Source organism: Macaca nemestrina, chromosome 1, assembly GCF_043159975.1.
Source record: "Macaca nemestrina isolate mMacNem1 chromosome 1, mMacNem.hap1, whole genome shotgun sequence".
NCBI lineage: Eukaryota > Metazoa > Chordata > Mammalia > Primates > Cercopithecidae > Macaca > Macaca nemestrina.
This window is the reverse complement of record NC_092125.1, coordinates 31,298,342-31,319,922: the sequence shown is the minus strand read 5'-3', so window position 1 is coordinate 31,319,922 and position 21,581 is coordinate 31,298,342. Positions and strand designations below refer to the sequence as shown.

General features: G+C 40.5%; 1 protein-coding gene across 15 annotated transcripts in view; it reads left to right on the top strand.

The window, feature by feature from the left end:
* Positions 1-21,581, top strand: part of LOC105484436 (TNF superfamily member 4) — a 308,159-nt gene that overhangs the window by 21,994 nt on the left and 264,584 nt on the right. For 3 of the 15 annotated variants that reach the window (XR_003018679.2, XM_071075859.1, XM_011746004.3), the window contains exon 1: positions 20-2,672. The exons of 1 other annotated variant lie outside the window; for it this stretch is intronic. Coding sequence is in view for 1 of the 14 variants with exons in the window: in XM_011746006.3 (XP_011744308.1) it covers positions 137-184 (48 nt within the window). In the remaining 13 variants the exon portion in view is untranslated. Of the gene's footprint in view, positions 1-19; positions 2,673-2,742; positions 5,762-21,581 lie in introns of those variants that run through there. 11 more of the 15 variants (XM_011746006.3, XM_011745998.3, XM_071075822.1 and 8 more) reach the window with 10 other exon arrangements.

Below are 21,581 nucleotides of genomic sequence, written 5' to 3'. Positions count from 1 at the left end.
ATGGGCTGGGCTGGGCTGGGCTGGGCCGGGCAGGGACGGGGCGCGACCTGGACAACCGCGGTCGCTGTCCGTGGCGCCGCTGGGCCTGCGACTAGGTGGCATCCTTCGGACACTATAGGCCGTTTCTGCACACGTGATGCGGGGCTCAGTCACGTTTCCCCCTGGAGGCTTGAGGATGCGCCAGGTTTGACTCTGCAGGGCTTGCGCGCTTTGGGGGTGGAAGGAAGAGGAACGGAGCGGCCAGGCGAGCCCCAGGGTGGAGAATCGCCGGGGCGCGCAGGCTGTGGCGGCTTCGCACAGCCGCCCTGGGCGCTGCACGGATCCGCGCGCACGCTCCTGCGCACCCACTCGCGGCCAGCTCCCTACAGAGGAGTGGAGTGACTCCTCGACTCCCATCCCTCTTTTAGTGTGAGCGTCTGGAGTCCTGACTGTCCCAGCCAGCCCAGCCACGATGAGCTGTCTAAGAGGATGTGGTAAGACCCAGAAGTGTGGGTGACCTTATGTCAGAGGAAGTGGTTTTCTTATTGCAGCAAAAATTCCCGTACCAACGTCAGTGCTAGGGTAATGTAACTAAACTTTTATTTATTTTTATTCTGCCCTCCCCTTTCTGTTTGTTATGAACCATAAAATATTCAACACAATTATCTTGAAATCTAAATATAAAATTTAAAACATACTCATTGAGACCTACTGTGTGCAGGTCAACTCTGTCGCCCAGGGAGGTGGGCGGCTTAGATTCATTTATTTGCTATGAGCCAAGTACAAGGTAGATAAAATGCCTGTCCTCTTGGAGCTTTCCTTCTTGTGAAGGGAAACCGGTGACAGACAATAAGCACACCGAAATGACCAAAATATGTTAGAAAGCAATCAGTCCTATTCCGAGAACTAAAATAGGGTTATGTGCTTAGAGGGTGACTGGGGGGCTGCTTTGTTTTGGGTGGTCTGGTCTGGGAAAGCCACCAGGATAATGCAGGTAAACTAGTCAGCTCACGGTAGGTGCTCTGGAAATGGTAGCTATTGTTTGGATGATGATACTGGTTCGTGCAATGACTCTTGCTTTCCCTACTGTGTGCCGGACACTGTGCCAGGCTGTACAATGGAGAGACACAGGTCCTGCTCTTACAAGGAAGGCATATTTATATGCAATTATAATAAAATATAGGGTAAATTTTGATGGGGGAAGGTGGAAGTGATTGGAGTTCAGAGATGAGAAAAATCCTCTGGATGGGGCTGGCAGGCTTACTAAGGCAGAGACATGGCAGTGTTGGGAGTAGTGACTCACATACTGTGATGTGCGTTTTGATCACAGCGATGTGTTTGTGTGTGCACGGTAATCATATTTACCCAGTTCTTCACTGACCCAGGAATTGCAGTAAGATTACTGGTAAAAATTTCCAGCCACTCCAGAAAACCATTTAACACTAATGTAATTTAATCTCTTATTTGGCTCCGAGCTTTAACAGCTCCTTGTTTTAACTCCCTTTGTAGGGGAGAAAGAGAATAACTGGGAAAGAAGAGTAGTTTGGCCTAAGGCACTATTAACAATGTGTTGTGGAAATAAGCTAGAAAACACAATACTCTATAAATATGGAGAACGAATACAGAAACAGATTATTGATGTCTGTCAAAGGCATAATTATATAATTGTCTGTTGTAAATTAAGCAAAGATAATAAAATACTCATTAAAACTTAACAGCGCCAGAAGCTGTACACTGGCAATGCTCCTTCACTCTGTGAACTTGTTTGCTTTAGACTTTGGAGCATTTTAAATTCTTTTGAATTAACTGTCAGCATTTTGAAAACATGATTTTTCATAAAAATATCTGGATTTTTGTCTCCTGAAAGGTCAGAAGATCTAGCAACACAGCAACACTAGGCCCATGTTCCACTTGGCAAACCGTGGCTGCTGAGCAGCCCTCTTAGAGAGCATATGTTCTCTGTTACTCAGAAGGTCCTCTGCCAGTTACTGACATTAGAGTGGAATTGGGAGAAAAAACAAAAAACAAAAAACAAATTGGGAGGAAAAAAGCATCCCTATCTATCAAAACTGTGCAAATGAAAGCTTAACTAAGGCCTGTATGTTTCAAGAAAAAAACAAGCATGTTTCTTTGTGAGAGTAGAGAATGTTCCGTGAACTTAATGTGCAAACAAAGTCAGAAGAACACTGTTCTGCCTGGCCTTCGTAGGTAATTGAGTTTAGCATCTGACTTATACGGAAGGTAGGTGCTCTGTGGACGGGGCCCCATTCCAGAGGGGAAATTTTTAAGCTATTTTCCTGAGGGTCAGTGAGAAGTATAATGGGAAAGGAAGAAGGGAGGAAGGATAGGGGAGATATTCCAGGGAAAGACCGGAGTGTGGAAAAGGAGAACTTGACTAAGAAAGGATTTACTTTCCTTAGAGAGAAGGTGGAGGCTGTCATATCAGAAAAAATGTTTTCAGACAGCTGTAAGGGTTAGAGAGAACCTTGAAGTCCTTACAGTGATCTGAGGGACAGGAAAGAAGGGATTTCAGGGATTTTCAGAGGGCTGTGACTCTGGGATGACTCACATCTTCTCTTCTGTCCTTACTGCTTTGACAGAAGAATAAGATGAACAGATTAGCAATGGACATTTGGGAAAACAGCTGTGCACTATGATGCCTATCTCTGTCACCAGATTGTGAACTCCTAAAGGTTTGACTATATTTTGTTAATGAATATTTGTGACCCGTTAGATATAGTGGGCATGAGGACTACGTTCCAGGCACATGGTGCAAGCTGTTGGTGGATCTACTATTCTGGGATCTGGAGGATGGTGGCCCTCTTCTCACAGTTCCACTAGGCAGTGCCCCAGTAGGGACTCTATGTGGGGGATCTGACCCCACATTTCCTTTCTGCATTGCCTTGATAGCCCTGGCCCTGCAGCAAACTTCTGCCTGGATATCCAGGCATTTCCATACATCCTCTGAAATCTAGGCAGAGGTTCTCAAACCTCAATTCTTGACTTTTGTGCACCTGTAGGCTCAACACCATGTGGAAGCTGCCAAGGCTTGGGGCTTGCACCCTCTGAAGCCATGGCCCAAGCTGTATATTGGCCCCTTTTAGTCATGGCTAAAAGGAGCAGCTGGGACACAGGGCACCAAGTCCCCAGACTGCATACAGCATGGGGACCCTGGGCCTGGCCCACGAAACCATTTTTTCCTTCTAGGTCTCCAGGCCTGTGATAGGAGGGGCTGCTGCGAAGACCTTTGACATGCCCTGGAGACATTTTCCCCATTGTCTTGGGGATTAACATTTGGCTCCTTGTTATTTATGCACATTTCTGCAGCCAGATTGAATTTCTCCTAAGAAAATGGGATTTTCTTTTCTATCACATTGCCAGGCTGCAAATTTTCTGAACTTTTATGCTTTGCTTCCCTTATGAAACTGAATGCCTTTAACAGCATCCAAGTTACCTCTTGAATGCTTTGCTGCTTAGAAATTTCTTCTGCCAGATACTCTAAATCATCTCTGTCAGGTTCAAAGTTCCACAGATATCTAGGGCAGGGGTGAAAAACTGCCAGCCTCTTGGCTAAAACATAACAAGAGTCACCATTGCTGTAGTTCCCAACAAGTTCCTCATCTCCATCTGAGACCACCTCAGCCTGGATTTCATTGTCCATATCATTATCAGCATTTTAGTCAAAGGCATTCAACAAGTATCTAGGGAGTTCCAAGCTTTCCCACATTTTCCTATCTTCTTCTGAGTCCTCCAAACTGTTCCAACCTCTGCCTGTTACTCAGTTCCAAAGTTGATTCCACATTTTTTGGGTATCTCTTCAGCAGTACCCCACTCTACTGGTACTGGTTTACTGTATTAGTTCATTTTCACACTGCTGATAAAGACATACCTGAGACTGGGTAATTTATATGGGAAAGAGATTTAATAGACTTACAGTTCCACATGGCTGGGGAGGCCTCACGATCATGGCAGAAGGCAAGGAGGAGCAAGTCACATCTTATGTGGATGGTGGCAGGGAAAAAGAAAGCTTGTGCAGGGAAACTCCCGTTTTTAAACCATCAGATCTCATGAGACTCATTCATTATCACGAGAACAGTGCAGGAAAGACCTGCCCCCATGATTCATTTACCTTCTACTGGGCTCCTCTCATAACACGTGGAAATTGTGGAAGTTAAATTCAAGATGAGATTTGGGTGGGGACACAGACAAACCATATCAATCATGTTTAATGTTGTCATTATATGTACTACTCCCTATTATATCTACTGCAGGACTTCTACACTCTGGAGAGAAATCAAAGTAGGAAATGTAGGAGTGAAAATGAAAGACAACAGCTTATAAAATGCTACAGTGAGGAATAACTCTCAGAGGGGTTTTGGAGTAGTAAATTATTATTGTTTTTATTTGATTCAGGACCTCACTTCACCCAGGCTGGAGTGCAGTGGCATAAACTTGGCTCAGTGCAGCCTCCAGCTCCTGGGCTCAAGCATCCTCAGCCTCAGATTCCTGAGTAGCTAGGACTACAAGTGTGCCTACACTCCCTCATAAAGAAAGCTGGCCACTTGGTGACTGCACAGGACCATTGATCTGGATGCTGGCTGTTACATGTGTGTAGTTTGTAAAAATTCATCAAACTGTATGTTTGAGATAATTGCCATTTTCTCTTTGTATATTTTGCAGTACTTCAATAAAGCTAAAAAAAAACAAGAAGAAAAGAAAAAGAAACTGCCACTGTGTGTACATTAGAATAGTTGTATATGAACTATTATTTTCCTGAATTGTTCAAAAAGCTCACTCTAGTATTTCAAAACAAACTTCAGGAAGTTTCAGTCAATGTTGCTAAATTGTTAAAATCACTGTAATTACCAGGAAGGTTCTTCTTACATGAAAAACATTGTTGAGATCATGCTTTCTTTATAAAACCTTTGTTTAGGTGCATCCTGGGTGTAGAGGCTCATCGAATGGTTGATAGCCCATAGCCTCTGGCTGTGATTGAGTAGATATCACACCCAGAGGTGGTAGACATCTTTGAGAGCCTCTACTCTACAAAATTCTTTACATATTCACTCATTGAGATAGTTGACATCCCCGCAACAAGTGGTACATTTGACTAGCCTGGTATCTGGTTGATGTGGTTGGGCTGAGTCCCCATCCAAATCTCATCTTCAGTTGTAGCTCCCATAATCCCCACATGTTGTGGGAGGGAATCTCATGGGATTCTTGTGACAATGAGTGAGTTCTCACAAAATCTGATGGATTTAGAAGAGGCTTTTCTCCCACTTTGCTCTGCAGTTCTCCTTGCTGCCGCCATGTGGAGAGGGACGTGTTGCCTCCCCTTTTGCTATGACTGCAAGTTTCCTGAGGTCTCCTCAGCCATGCTGAACTGTTAGTCAATTAACTTCTTTCCTTTATAAATTACCCAGTCTTGGTTATGTTTTATTAGCAGCCTGAGAATGGACTAATACACTGGTGGTCTCTCAGTGCATGGTGGTCTCTCAGTACATGTTAGTGCTTTTCCTGAATGTCCTTTCCTCAGGATATTTACTTTTAGTAAATAGCCTTCAGACTATAAAGGATCCCTGAAGTTTTGAATGGGGTCATTTTGATGTAGCCTAAAAAATAGACCACTATACTTTAATTTTTAAAAAAATTACCAGATAATATACTCAACATACACCCTTTCCATATTGCAGTGGCTTGGCTGGCCTCACCGTTTCTTCATTCATATGTGAGCCGCACCCAGGTTCAGGGAGGGAGAAAAGAATATTGAGTGTTTGACAAGGTCAGTTGGGCATTACTTAGTGATAAAAATAGTATAGTTTTTACATTTTGGCTCATCAAAATGTTCTTTATGCAGAACTTATCCAGTGGTCACTGCAGAGTGTTAGAGTCATAAATCTTTACAGTGGAAGGGAACTTTGAGGTCATATAATACAAACCCTATCTCCAACCCCCTTACCACCATTTTAAAGCTGAAGAAACTGAGTTTAAGTCAGGAATGGATTTTTAATTTGATCAAATGTCTTTTGGCCTTTAGTAACACAAAGCATGAAGCTTTTCTCCTTAATGTATTTGTGTAATACATGAATACATTTCCAAATGTTCAATCACCTTGTATTTTTAGGCTAAATCCTATTTGGTAATACTGTTTTATTAATAGATTCTTAGATTAGCATGGAGGCTGCTACACAGCCATTTATACTTCCTTATTTTCTAATAGAGTCACTGCTGTGTTCAGGTCTCCATTCTCAGGGTGGCCAGCTGTCTTGGGGAAGTTGACCTCATTTCCAGCTTTAGAGATAGTCCTGACTGGTTCAAGATAATCAGTATTCATGTAACTGGGGAATTTATTAGAAATGCAAATTTTCAAGACCCATACTAGACCTACTGAGTCAGAAACCCTGGGGATGAGGTCCAGCAATATATATTTTAACAAGTCCTCCAGGAGATGCTGATGAGCATGTCTAAAACAACTCCATTCTGGTGATTAGGATTGGTTCAGTTATGAGCATGTAATCCAACTCTTGCTAGTGAGCAATGATGCCTGCTAGGTGAACTTCTGGGAAAAGTGTCTTTGGCTCATAAGTAGAAATCTGAAAAGAGTTAGTTTTTCATCTTTTTCTGGAAATCGTGCCTGGATGCTTGGAAATATTACAATCATGTTGCTAGCTAACCGGGAATGAAATAACACAAAGAATGGCAGACCAGAAAGATGGAAAGGATGGATTCTTTTTTAAATTTCCAACTTTTATTTTAAGTTCAGGAGTACATGTGCAGTATGTGCAGATTTGTTACATAGGTAAATGTGTGCCATGTTGGTTTACTGTACAGATCATCCCATCACCCAGGTATTAAGCCCAGCATTCATTAGCTGTTCTTCCTGATGCTGTCCCTCTTCCCACCCCCTGTCCTCTGACAGGCCTCAGTGTGTGTTGCTCCACCCAATGTGTCCATGTGTTCTCATCATTCAGCTCCCACATGTAAGTGAAAACGTGGTATTTGGCTTTCTGTTTCTGCATTAGTTTGCTAAGAATAATGACCCCCAGCTCCATAGATGTCCCTGAAAAGGACAAGATCTCATTCCTTTTTATGGCTACATAGTATTCCATGGTATATATGTACCACATTTTCTTTGTCCAGTCTATCATTGATGGACATTTAGGTTGGTTCCAGGCCTTTGCTGTTGTGAATAGTGCTGCAATGAACATACACATGCATATATCTTTGTAATAGAATGATTTTTATTCCTTTGGGTATATACCCAGTAATGGGATTGCTGGGTTGCATGGTATTTCTGCCTCTAAGTCTTTGAGGAATTGCCACACTGTCTTCCATGATGGTTGAACTAACTTACTTTTCCACCCACGGTGTAAAAGTGTTCCTTTTTCTTTACAATTTCGCCAGCCATCTGTTGTTTTTGACTTTTTAGGAATAGCCATTCTGACTGGTGTTAGATGGTATCTCATTGTGGTATTGATTTGCATTTCTGTAATGAACAGTGATGTTGAGCTTTTTCTCATGTTTGTTGGCCAAATGTATGTCATCTTTTGAGAAGTGTCTGTTCATGTCTTTTGCCCACTTTTTAATGGGGTTGTTTGTTTTTTTTCTTGTAAATTTGTTTAAATTCCATTTAGATGCTGGCTATTAGACCTTTGTCAGATGATAGATTGCAAAAATTTTCTCCCATTCTGTAGGTTGTCTGTTCACTCTGATGATAGTTTCTTTTGCTGTGCAGAAGCTCTTTAGTTTAATTGGATCCCATTTGTCAATTTTGGCTTTTGTTGCTATTGCTTTTGGCATCTTTGTCATGAAATCTTTGCCCACACCCGTGTCCTCAATGATATTGCCTAGGTTTTCTTCTGAAGTGTTTATAGTTTTGGGTTTTACATGTAAGTCTTTAATCAATCTAGAGTTAGTTTTTGTATATGGTGTAAGGAAGGGGTCCAGTTTCAATTTTCTGCATATGGCTAGTTCTCCCAGCACCATTTATTAAATAGGGAATCCTTTTCCCATTGCTTGTTTTCGTCAGGTTTGTCAAAGATCAGATGGTTGTAGGTGTGCAGACTTATATCTGGATTCTCTATTCTCTCATTGGTCTATATGTCTGTTCTTGTACCAGTACCATGCTGTTTTGGTTACTGTAGTCCTGTAGTATAGTTTGAAGTTGGGGAGCATGATGCCTCCAGCTTTTTTCTTTTTGCTTACAATTGTCTTGTCTATTCATGTCCTTTTGAGGTTCCATATGAATTTTAAAATAATTTTTTTTCTAATTCTGTGAAGAATCTCAATGGTGGTTTAACAGAAATAGCATTGAATCTGTAAATTACTTTGGGCAGTATGGCCATTTTCACAATATTGATTCTTCCCATCTATGAGCATGGAATGTTTTTCCATTAGTTTGTGTCTTCTCTGATTTCTTTGAGTGGTAGTTTGTAGTTCTTGAAGAGGTCCTTCACTTCCCTGGTTAGCTGTGTTCCTAGGTATTTTATTCTTTTTGTGGCAATTGTGAATGGGATTTGACTCTCGGCTTGCCTGTTGGTGTATAGGAATGCTAGTGAGTTTTGCATGCAGATTTTGTATCTTGAGACTACTGAAGTTGCTTATCAGCTTAAGAAGCTTTTGGACTGAGACAATGAGGTTTTCTAGATACAGGATCATGTCACCTGCAAACAAAGATAGTTTGACTTCCTCTCTTCCTATTTGAATATGCCTTATTTCTTTCTCTTGCCGGATTGCCTTGGCCAGAACTTCCAGTGTTGATTAGGAGTGGTGAGAAAGGGCAGCCTTGTTTTGTGCCACTTTTCAAGGGGAATGCTTCCAGTTTTTGTCCATTCAGTATGATATTGGCTGTGCATTTGTCATATATGGTTCTTATTATTTGGAGATATGTTCCTTCAATACTTAGTTTATTGAGGTTTTTAACATGAGGGATGTTGAATTTTATCGAAGACTTTTTCTGCATCTATTGAGATAATCATGTGATTTTTGTCTGTAGTTCTGTTTATGTGATGAATTACATTTATTGATTTTTGTATGTTGAACCAGCTTTGCATCCCAAAGATAAAGCCAACTTGATCGTGGTGGATAAAATTTTTGATGTGCGGCTGGAATCAGTTTGCCAGTATTTTGTTGAGGATTTTTGCATTGATGTTCATCAGAGACATTGGCCTGAAATTTCCCTTTTTTGTTGTATCTGTGCCAGGTTTTGGTATCAGGATGATGCTGGCCTCATACAATGAGTTAGGGAGGAGTCCCTCCTTTTCAATTTTTTTGAATATCAAATTGTTTCAGTAGGAATGGTATTAGCTCTTCTTTGTACCTCTGGTAGAATTCACCTGTGAATCTGTCTGGTCCTGGGCTTTTTCTTTTTTTTTTTTGGTATTGGGGTGATCAGACCCAACACCAGGTCATGGGTGTGACAAAGTCCAGTGGAGTCAAAGGATTGAGAAAAAGACAGTTTGAGAGAGAAAGGTGGGACCAGGGAGCCATCGCTAGTGTATGGAGGCTGCGAAGGCTCCGAGCTCTGGGAGCCCACGCTGTTTATTGGTAATCCAACAGAGAAACAGGTGGTGAGAATGTGGAGGTCAAAAGAGCAGGCGCATGATCTACAGCTGTGACGGTTTAGCGTTTATAAGGAACATGTTCTACTACTTGAGAAAATGGGAATACGATTGATCTAGGAGCCTAGGAGGGCTGGAAGCAAGGAGCCAGCAAGTCTAGGTACATTCCAGAGGACATTATGTCAGACATGCAAGCCCTGCCTCAGCTTTTTCGCAACAGTTGGTAGGCTATTTATTACTGCTTCAATTTCTAAACTCATTATCGTCTATTCAGGGATTCAGTTTCTTCCTGGTTCAGTGTTGGGAGTATCCAGGAATTTATCCATTTCTTCTAGATATTTTCTAGTTTGCATAGTGGTGTTTGTAGTATTCTCTGATGGTTGTTTGTATTTCTGTCAGTGGTGATATCACCCTTATCACTTCTGATTGTGTTTATTTGAATCTTTTTTCTTTTATTCTTTTAGTCTAGCTAGCAGTTTATCTATTTTGTTAATTTTTTTCCCCCCCCAAAAAACAGCTCCTGGATTCATTGATTCTTTGAAGGGTTTTTCGTGTCTCTATCTTCTTCAGTTCTGCTCTGATTTTGGTTATTTTTTGTCTTCTGCTAGCTTTGGGTTGGTTTGCTCTGGTTCTCTAGTTTGTTGTGATGTTAGGTTGTTAACTTGAGATCTTTCTAACTTTTTGATGTGGACATTTAGTGCTATAAATTTCCCTCTTAACAGTGCTTAGCTGCATTCCAGAGATTCTGAACGTTGTATCTTTGTTCTCATTAGTTTCAAAGAACTTCTTGATTTCTGCCTTAATTTCATTATTTACCCAAAAGTCATTTGGGAGCAGATTGTTCATTTTCCATGTAGTCATATGGTTTTGAGTGAATTTCTTAATCTTGTGTTCTAATTTGATTACACCTTGGTCCGAGAGACTCTTTGTTATGGTTTCAGTTCTTTTGCATTTGCTGAGGAGCGTTTTACTTCCAATTATGTGATCAATTTTAGAGTCAGTGTTGTGGTGATGAGAAGAATGTATATTCTGTTGTTCTGGAATGGAGAGTTCTGTCTATATCTATCAGGCCCACTTGATCCAGAGCTGAGTTGAGGTCTTGAATGTCTTTGTTAATTTTCTGTCTCAATGATCTGTGTAATATTGTCAGTGGGGTAATAAAGTCTCCCACTCTTATTGTGTGTGAGTCTAAGTCTCTTTGAAGGTCTCGAAGAACTTTCTTTTTCTGGTTGCTCCTGTATTGGGTGTATATATATTTAGGTTAGTTAGCTCTTCTTGTTGAATTGAACCCTTTACTGTTATGTAGTGGCCTTCTTTGTCTTTTTTGATTTTTGTTGGTTTAAAGTCTGTTTTGTTATAAACTAGGATCGCACCTGTTTTTTTCTGTTTTCCATTTGCTTGGTAAATTTTCCTCCATCCCTTTATTTCAAGCCTATGTATGTCTTTGCACGTGAGATGGGTTTCTTGAAGATAGCATATCAGCCCCTAATTGGTTTGGGCTCTCCGAGGCCCACAGGCTGGACTGGCTGAGCTACCCAAGGCAGCCAAGTTGGTGGCCTGCCTTGCCCTCTGGGCACTCTGTCCCAGGGAAAAATTAGAACTCTGTTGGCCGCAGAACATGGGCTGGGGTGGCTGGATACCCCAGGTGGCATGATCTACCCGTCAAGGAAAAGTGGATCAGGGTCCCACCTAAAGAAGCCATCTGGCCATGCAGAACAGCCATGTTGTGCTAGGGAACTGCTTCTGCCCTCGTTGGCTTGGACTCTCCAAAGCCCACAGGCTGAGTCGTTAAAACAACCAGCATGGTGGCCCTCCCCTCCTCTCAGGCATGCTGTTCCAGGAAGAGATCAGGATCTGTTGGTAGAATACTGGCAGAGATGGCTGGAGGCCCCGGTTGGGAGGTACCTGTCAGTGAGGAGGAATGGATTGGGGCCCCACTTAAAGAAGCAGTCTGGCCTCGTTCTGGCAATGCCGCTGTACTGTGCTGGGAAGACCATTCCTTGTCTGAACCATTTGGACTCTCCAAAGGCCACAGACCAGAATGGCTGCGTCAACCAAACAGTAGAGATGGCGGCCCACCCCTCCCACTGTGGACTCTGTCCCATCTCAGGCAGGCTATATTCCAAGCCAGTAGGTCTTATTTTGTGAGGTGTCGTGGAAGTGGGACCCACAGATTGATGCTGCTTGGCTCCCTGGATTCAGCCCCCTTCCTAGGGGTATATACAGACCTCCCACCTTGCCCCAGCAGACACCTCTGTTGGGGATCCTGGGACCCGAATATGTAAAGTTCCTGGGTCTCTGTGCATGCCTGAGCAGCCGCACTGCCCAGACTCAACACACCTCTGTGTGTGAGACCCAAGACCCTGGTGATGTGGGTGCACGAGGTGGTGTGGGTGCACCGATCTCCTGATCTGTGGGTGGCAAAGATCCGTGGGAGAAGCATGGTTTCCTGGGGTTGCACAATCACTCACTGCTTCCCTTGGCTGGGGGTGGGGGTTCTCTTGGCTTCATGTTGCTCCCAGATGGGTCATTGCCCCATCCTGCTTGTCTCTCTTCTCCATGGGTCGAGTTGTTTCTGTGATCCGTCCCAATGTGAGTACCTGGATATTTCAGTTGAAGGTGCTGTATTCATTTGCTCCTTTCTTCCTCTCCCTGAGTGCCACAGACAGCTGCTGCTTCTAATTGGCCACCTTGGCCCTCTCCCCTGGGTTCTTAATAACATAATTAAACCACAACCCATCCTAAAACTTATCCTACTTCTAGACTTCCTGTTGAGTCCAGAATACCCTCATTTTTAAAGATAATTTGAGTCAGGGTTTCTGTTACTTGCTGTCAAAAGCATTCTTAATTAGACTTGCTAATGTTTGACTTTGGATTTTCAGAATGACCCAAGATGTATTTTATTTTATTTTTACTATTGTCGTTTAGTATTTAGTATAATTTAGTATCAGAATTAAATTTCTCAGTGAAGTGTTTTGGGATGTTTTTCATAGTTTGTATTAGCTGAATGTTTAAATAATCTGGGAATTATCTGTTCTTTATGATGTATTAGAACTTACTGATAAAACAAACTGGAACTGGTGCTTTTTTTGAAGTTAAAGCTTTTGCTACATTTTCAAGTTTTTCTCTGATCATTGGGATAATTTCTTCTCTTCGTGAGCCAATATTAGTAATCTGCAGTTTCCTAAAAATTTGTCTATTTCATGTAGATTTTCTAATTTACTGGCAAATATTGGAAATTTTAGAATTTTAAAAATCTCTTAATGCTTAATTATTTTTCTTTCCTTATTGTAGATATTTGCATTTTCTTTCCCTTTTTTTCTTGTTCAGACTTATTAATGGTTTGTGTGTCGCATTCTAAAAACAAAAACAAAATAAAACAATTGTGTTATTTACCAGGTCTATGCAATTGTGTTTTGCCATGCTTTCTAGTTCATTAATTTTGAATTTTCTTTTTATTAGTTTGTCCTGTTCTCTACTGGCTTATTTTTTTTTTAATGTTGTTAAACTTTCTTGAACCAGGTGCTTAGATCATTTACTTTCAATCTTCCATGTATGTTATGAAGATCACTAAAAGCTCTGAATTTTCCTTTGAGTTAAGACTTTGGTAGTATTCCATAAGTTTTGAAATGTAGTGTTGTTTCATTGGTAATTTCAAACAGTCTGTGTTCTAGTACTAATTTCCACTTTAATCCAAGAGTTATTTAGAACACTGTTTTATAATGTCCACGTAATTAGATTGAGTTTGCTGTCTTTTTCTTACTGATTTCTTGTTTGGTTACCATGTGATCTGTACCTTTGGGTATTTGAGATTTTATTTGTGACTTAGTCCTTGATAAATGTTTATTACTGTTTCATGGCTGTTTAAAAAGAGTGAGTTCTCTCTGTATAAAGGATACAACAAATATTATCTATGTACATGCCTTTCTCTACTTGTTTGTTGATCTATCCATGATGTCCATCAGCCTTCATCAGCTTAAGCTGTTAAAGATCTTTTCTCTTTTTCTTACTCTTTATCTTTCTACATCACCAATTCCTGATTCTCTGCTAGATCATTATATTAGCATACAAACATGCTCTAGCACAACTCTTTCCAGTAGAAATATGATGTGAGCCACATATGTAATTTAAAATTTTATGGTAGCCACATTAAAAAAGTAAAAAGAGGGCCGGGCATGGTGGCTCAAGCCTGTAATCGCAGCACTTTGGGAGGCTGAGACGGGCGGATCACGAGGTCAGGAGATCGAGACCATCCTGGCTAACATGGTGAAACCCCGTCTCTACTAAAAAGTACAAAAAACTAGCCGGGCGAGGTGGTGGGCGCCTGTAGTCCCAGCTACTCGGGAGGCTGAGGCAGGAGGATGGCATAAACCCAGGAGGCGGAGCTTGCAGTGACCTGAGATCACGCCACTGCACTCCAGCCTGGGTGACAGAGCAAGACTCTGTCTCAAAAAAAAAAAAAAGAAAAAAGGTAAAAAGAGAGAGGTAAATTTAATTGTCATATATTTCATTTAACCCAATGTATGTGAAATATTATTTCACCGTATAATTGATGTAAAAATTATTAATGAGATATTGTATATATTTTTTCATATTGAGTCTTTGAAATGTGGTGTGTAATTTATACTTATAGCATATCTAAATTTGTACTAGCCACATTTATATATATATTTTTATTATTATACTTTAAGTTCTAGGGTACATGTGCACAACATGCAGGTTTGTTACATATGTATACATGTGCCATGTTGGTGTGCTGCACCCATCAACTTGTCATTTACATTAGGTATTTTTCCTAATGCTATCTCTCCCCCAGCCCTCCACCCCACACAGGCCCAGGTGTGTGATGTTCCCCTCCCTGTGTCCATGTGTTCTCATTGTTCAACTCCCACTTATGAGTGAGAACATGCGGTGTTTGTTTTTCTGTTCCTGTGTTAGTTTGCTTGGAATGATGGTTTCCAGCTTCGTCCGTGTCCCTACAAAGGACATGAACTCGTCCTTCTTTTGGCTGCATAATATTCCATGGTATATATGTGCCACATTTTCTTAATCCAGTCTATCATTGATGGAAATTTGGGTTGGTTCCAAGTCTTTGCTATTGTGAATAGTGCTGCAATAAACATACGTGTGCATGTGTCTTTATCGTAGAATGATTTATAATCCGTTGGGTATATGCCCAGTAATGGGATTGCTGGGTCAAATGGTATTTCTAGTTCTAGATCCTTGAGGAATCGCCACACTGTCTTCCACAATGATGGAACTAATTTACACTCCCACCAACAGTGTAAAAGCATTCCTAATTCTCCACACACCTCCAGCACCTGTTGTTTCCTGACTTTTTAATGATCGCCATTCTAACTGGCCTGAGATGGAAACTCATTGTGGTTTTGATTTGCATTTCTCTGATGACCAGTGATGATGAGCATTTTTTCATATGTCTGTTGGCTGCATAAGTGTCTTCTTTTGAGAAGTGTCTGTTCATATCCTTTGCCCACTTTTTGGTGGGGTTTCCTCTTGTAAATTTGTTTAAGTTTGTTGTAGATTCTGGGTATTAGCCCTTTGTCAGATGGGTAGATTGTAAACATTCTCTCCCATTCTGTAGGTTGCCTGTTCACTCTGATGATAGTTTCTTTTGCTGTGCAGAAGCTCTTTAGTTTAATTAGATCCCATTTGTCAATTTTGGCTTTTGTTACTATTGCTTTTGGTGTTTTAGTCATGAAGTCTTTGCCTATGCCTGTGTCCTGAATGGTATTACCTATGTTTTCTTCTAGGGTTTTTATGGTGTTTGGTCTTACATTTAAGTCTTTAATCCATCTTGAGTTAATTTTTGTATACAGTGTAAGGAAGGGATCCAGTTTCAGCTTTCTACATATGGTGTACTGGCCACATTTCAAGTCCTCAGCAGCCACCTGTGGCTAGTGGCTGTTATATTAGACAACTTATTTTTCATATTTTTTCAGGTTTAAAACTTATAGTTTGACCCAACATTTCCTCCTGCTACCACTTATTTCTGTCTTCATCTTTCTTTCTTTCTCTTCCTTCATATATTGAAATACATCTTGTTAAATCCAGGCTGGGTGTGGTGGCTCATGCCTGTAATGCCAACACTTTGGGAGGTCAAGGTAGGAGGATCACTCCAGCCCAGGAGTTTGGGACCAGCATCTGGGCAACATGGCGAAACCCCATCTCTACAAAAAAACACAAAAATTAGCCGGGCGTGGTGGTGCGCACCTGTAGACGCAGCTACTGGGGAGGCTGAGTGGGGAGGATTACTTGAGCCTGGGAGGTTGAGGCTGCAGTGAGCTGAGATCACATCACTGCTCTCCAGCCTGGGCAATGGAGTGAGAACCTGTCTGAAAAAGAAAGAAAGAAAGAAAGAAAATCCAATGGAAGCTTTTCTTCACTTTCAATGCATTTGACAGAGTTGATTACTTTTTTGGAAACACTTCTTTCTCTGCTTCCATTACACCAAACTCTCCTATTTTTTCTTTTTCTTTTTTTATTTCCCTATCACTGGCTACTCTCTCTGTTGCACTTCTTTTCTTACTTCTGAGTGTTGGTGCTTCTCAGGAGATTCTCTGGCTTTTTTCTCTATCTGCAGTTTCTCTGGAGATGGTATCTAGTCCAGTGGCCTTAAATAACATATATATATATGCTGATGATGCTAATTTTTATCTTCAGACAAGCTCAACATTTGTAGAGTCATCTATCTGCCAATTTGACACCTTGATCTGAATGCGTCATAGACATTTGATACATATTCAAAATTTAATTCTTAAGTCTCTTTCTTTCTAACCACAACAAACTCATTCAATCCACAAATGGATATACTATGTTTCCTTTCTCTTCAGAAGGATCATCCTGATTCCTCCTTTTACTCCCTCCCACAGGAGTCTTAACACTAAGTCCAAGTGATTCTGTCTCTAAAGCATATATTGTAACTGTTTGCCTTTCCCCATCTTTACTCCTAGCCTCTGTATTCAAGTGTGCTTATTATTAATTTATTTCCTCTTATTCCGAACTACCTTTCTTTGTCCTTTTTCATGATACTGGAGAGGTACACTGCAAACTACATTTTTTTTTTCTCAGATGTATGGTTTTATATTAGGTTCAGCCAATTTGGGGCTAAGGGAGTGCTGAAGGGAGTCTCAAGGTTGGAGAAGGAAAAAGGGACTTATCTTCTGTTATTTTTGCCTTCTTCTCCACATGACAGTGAATGGATCAGCACACAACTGGCCCCAGCAACATTCCTTGTGGTGGTGAATTGTTCCCATGGTTCCAGCAAGTGAATGTCCCCCGGAGGTTTCTTCTTTACTCCAGCAGTGGGTGACATGTTTCTGCAGCAGCTGAACCGTCTCCTTAGAGGCCCAAATCTTAGCCTGCTGGAGTCCTTTCTTCCTTTCTAAGTTTCCTCCTTGTTTACCTTGGCTTTTATCTTAAAAGTGATAGCTGTAGTCTGAGGTTGCCACCTCTATTACACCATACAATTCTCTTTTATCTTTTTTAGTGGTTAACCAGTTTTTTACCAAGTTAACAGTTCTTCGTGATTATACTTTCCTTATTTGAACTACTGTGTGGTTTCTGTCTCTTGACCGGACATTGGACTCTTAATGGCAGTAGTGATCACTGCAAGGACTGTGGCGTAGGACAGATATTTCTGAGTGTAGTGGAGTGCTTATAGACAGAAGATGAAAAGCTTGGGTCCTTAAGCTCTTAGTTTAGTTCTTGGTCTGAGAACTAGAGAACTTCCATGGCAGCACTAACAGAATCTTTTATGTCTTATAGCCACAGGGTTGGTATTGTTAAAAATTAAACACAAAATTTAATTTTTCAGGTTGCAGAACTACAACATCAGTATAATATTCTTGGGAAATTAATGCCAAGTTTCTCATGTGAAAGTTAGCTCATTGATTGGAAAGGAAGGAGACCCCAAAACTTGAAATGGGCACATCTTGTTGGTCTCAAATGAGAGTGAGAATCTTGAACCCCTGAGTTGCTTTGAGTCTCCCTTGCCAGTGGGAGTATCTTGCCCTTGTGTATCTGCAGAATTTTGTCTCCCTTCAAAAATCCTGTAATTGCCTCACCTGGAGCAAATACTTCGCAAACAAGAGGATGTTCACTCTCCTCGGAACCTACCTCAAACATCCATTACTGCCACTAGACCAATAACTAGGGTCAATTGTTATCATATTCCAGTGGCCTGGAAATGACAGCAGATCTGTGAATGTAACTCTGGTCCTGAGTCCAAGTTTGCCCTTTATTCCAAAGAGTCACTGTTTGTTCTGCAGAGGAAGTATGGGCCAAGATAACCTCACCAGACACCAAGTTCCAGATTCTCAAGCAGTCCCTTTCAACACCATGGTTTCAAAAAGCAAATTTGAGGGGTAATTTTAAGGCTCTTACATAGAAGAATTCTCCCCAAAGAAATATATCTACGGTGATTATTGTTCAATTCTGGACCTCTCAGCATTGTTTCCTTGCTTGTCAGTTACAAAATAAATATACTTCTAGCTTTCTGGCTGTATGGGTGATACTTACATGGCATAGAAATCTTGGGTGGGAGAAATGGGGTGTCTGGCAGGGACAGCCCCTTTCTCTGAGATTTGTTCTCCTGAGCTTTCTGAGCACTGAGTCATTTTTAGCAAATGACTGCATTTTAGCTGTTGAAAAAAGAGGATCTCTCTTCCAAGGAGAAGGAATGTGGGCTTGTCCTAGTCTTTAGATACTGAGCTCAAGTGTCCCTAAACTAAATTGTTTCATTTTACAGAGGGCTAGACAATTAAAGCTATATAAACAGAGTATTTACATGTGTTATATAGTCAGTAACACTGTTTCCCAAAAGTCCCCATGGGCAGATAGGTTTATTTTACAGTTAACAATCACAACCCTTTGTGAAGTTTTGATTGGCAGATTAGAAGCCCGGAATTTACTCTTATACCTCTGGGGTTTTTGTGTGCCCACTTAGATACGAACTCAGTTCTTGTCAGTAAGCACTCAGCTTTCATTTCCATCTCGTTAGCTGAGAGTACAATCCCACTGAAAACTCAACTGTGGCTTGAGGCCTAGTGGGCACCTGTAAATTTTCCTCTGTTCCATAGTCCCATCTCTCAGATCAACAACCTGGTCATAAAGATAGGTGATAAAGGTAGTTACACATCAAGATGTGTAACTAATTCACAGAGAAGCATCTCTAGTGGAGGATAAACAATTGAAAGTACATAATTCTGGCCAGGCACAGTGGCTCATGCCTGTAATCCCAGCACTTTGGGCGGCTGAGGTGGGTGGATCATCTGACCTCAGGAGTTCGAGACCAACCTGGCCAACGTGCTGAAACCTCATCTCTATTAAAAAAAAATACAAAAATTAACTGGGTATGGTGGTGGGCACCTGTAATCCCAGCTACTTGAGTGGCTGAGGCAGGAGAACCGCTTGAACCCTGGAGGCGGAGGTTGTAGTGAGCTGAGACTGCACCATTGCACTCCAGCCTGGGTGACAAGAGTGAAACTCTGGCTCAAAAAAAAAATTTAATTAAAAAAAGAAAGTATGTGATTCTGTTTGGAGGCGCTGAGAAGAAATGGTATTGTGTTGCCTTTTTATATAAAGTTATATTATTAATGATATTGATGTTGCCTTTTTATATAAAGTTAGCTATTTAATATTTAAAACAATTTACAAAGTTAAACTTTGTGCAAGGTGCTGGTATAAAGCACTGATGAGTTTGTAGTGTGATGTTCTTTTCCCTGACCTCTTTTCCTATATTTGCTCATTTGTCATTCCATTTTCTCTAAACATTTCTTCCTTCCTATTTTTTCTCTTACATTATTTAAATGTGTTTTAAAAATAATGGTTGTCTATTAAGATTCAGCTATCCCAAAGCAGGAAGATAGGGATTTTGAGTACTTCTTATAGCCATGGTGGGCTGCACTCCTGCATTTTGCCTTTGCCACTAACAGCACCTGCTTATGGGACAGTTAGAGGCATGGGAGTAGTAGAAGCAATGCTAGGTACCCTACTGAGATCAATTCCACAATGTTGGACACTAAGGTGTAGCCATCTTCCCCTTCAAAGTCTACCTTTGTCTTGCTCCAGCATTAATTAGTACAATTCCTACTTCTCTCTGAAACAATTTTGGTTTTAGGGCATTCTCTCTGCCTAGCTACCTTGTCCATATGAAGTCTGGAAAATTTCGCTACACAGAGGTGTGCCACCCAGAAGAAAACAGTTTGGAATGGCTCCATTGAGCATAATCTGAAAACATAAAACCATGTGTTTGCGATTAGTCTAGAATGAACTCCTGGGGGCTGGGGACTCTGGCTTTGTATTTTCTTGTGACTGCCTAGCACATTACGTTTTACTTGCCCAGTAGGTCTGTTATGCTTACTTAGTAAATATTTAATGACAGCAGTGAATAAAAACTAAGAAGCTAGGCTGGGTATTACAATAGTCAGGTGGACAAATTCTATGAGAACAAACAAATAAGAGTGACTTCCTTTTTCATCTTCCTTTCCAAGCTGGGGTTTGTTTTTTTATTCCAGCCTTGTAACCTAGGGAGTCAGAAACTGTTGATCCAAGGAGGAAAAACGCTGAAAACAAGGCCAGAGATGAGAGATATGTACACCTCAGGCTGTTTACTAACAGGTATTTAGTAAAGACGTCACTTTTAGTTTATATTGGCCCATACTCTGCAGAGCAAGTGGGGAACCTGGGCTCAGTGCCACAGTTAGAGACCTGCTGCCACTTCCAGGCTGCTGGAACATGTTGGAATTGGACTCTAGGTATGGGTCTAGTGGTAATAAGAAGTGTTTGGGGTAGATTTTGAGGAGAGTGGGCATCCTCTCTTTTGTGAGGCATCTGCTCCAGGTGAGGCAATTACAGGGTTTTCAAGGGGGTAAAAAAAGAAAAGACTTCTTAAAGACACAGAAGGGCAAGATACTTTCTTTTTCTAAAAGTTTATTAGCTTTACACTTTATGAGCCATTTTGAGTTCGTTTTGTATAAGGTGTGAAGTATAGGTTAGGCTTCTTCTTCATATATATGTATGTATGTAGGTATGCATGTATTTGTGTGTATATGTATGTATGAATTTATACGCATCTGAATGTCCAAATGTTCCAGTATCATTTGTTGAAAATACCGTAATTTCTCCACTGAATTCCATTTATACCTTTAAAAAAATGAATTTACCATAAGTACAAAGGTTTATTTCTGGACTGTCAATTCTATTTCGTTGATTTATCTTTTCCTTTGCCAATCTCACATGATCTTCACTAAATAAAGTCTTGAAATCAGGTAGTATGACACCTCTAATGTTTTGTTTTGTTTTCTTTCTTTTGGCTAATCTGGTTGGTTTGGTTTTCCATATAAAATTTTAATTGTCTAAATCTACAAAAAAAACCTACAAAAATCCTTTGGACTTTCAATTGGAATTGCATTAACTCTGTAGATTAGGAGAATTTACATTTTAACAATATTGAGTCGTCCTTATCCTTGAATACTGTATCTCCACATTTGTTTAGATCTTCTTTGACTTTTTCATCAATGTTTTGTATTCAGCAAATTGTGCACATATTGTATTGTTTATACCTAAATACTTTCCTTATTTTTGGTGCTATTATAAGTGGTATTTTTGAAAAAATTCAGATTTCAATTATTAATTGCTGGTATATGGTAATATAATTAACTTTTTTATATTGACGTGTACATATGCTGGCACCTTGCTAACTCACTAGTTTAAAAGCTTTTTGTAGATTCAGTGAAATGTTCTACATAAACATGTTATCTATGTATGCATAAATATATTTTTGCTTTTTCCCTTCTAATATTTATATCCTTTACTTCTTTTTATTGCCTTATTACACTGGCTAATACTTCCAGTGCACTGTTGAATAGGAGTTTTAAGAGAGGACAACCTTTTCTTGTTCCCAGCCTTAGGGGGAAAGCATTAGTCTTTCATCATTAAGTATGAAGTTAGATGTAGATTTTTCATAGATGCCTTTTATTAGTTTAAGGAAGTTCACTACTATTTCTTGTCTGATGGAGTTTT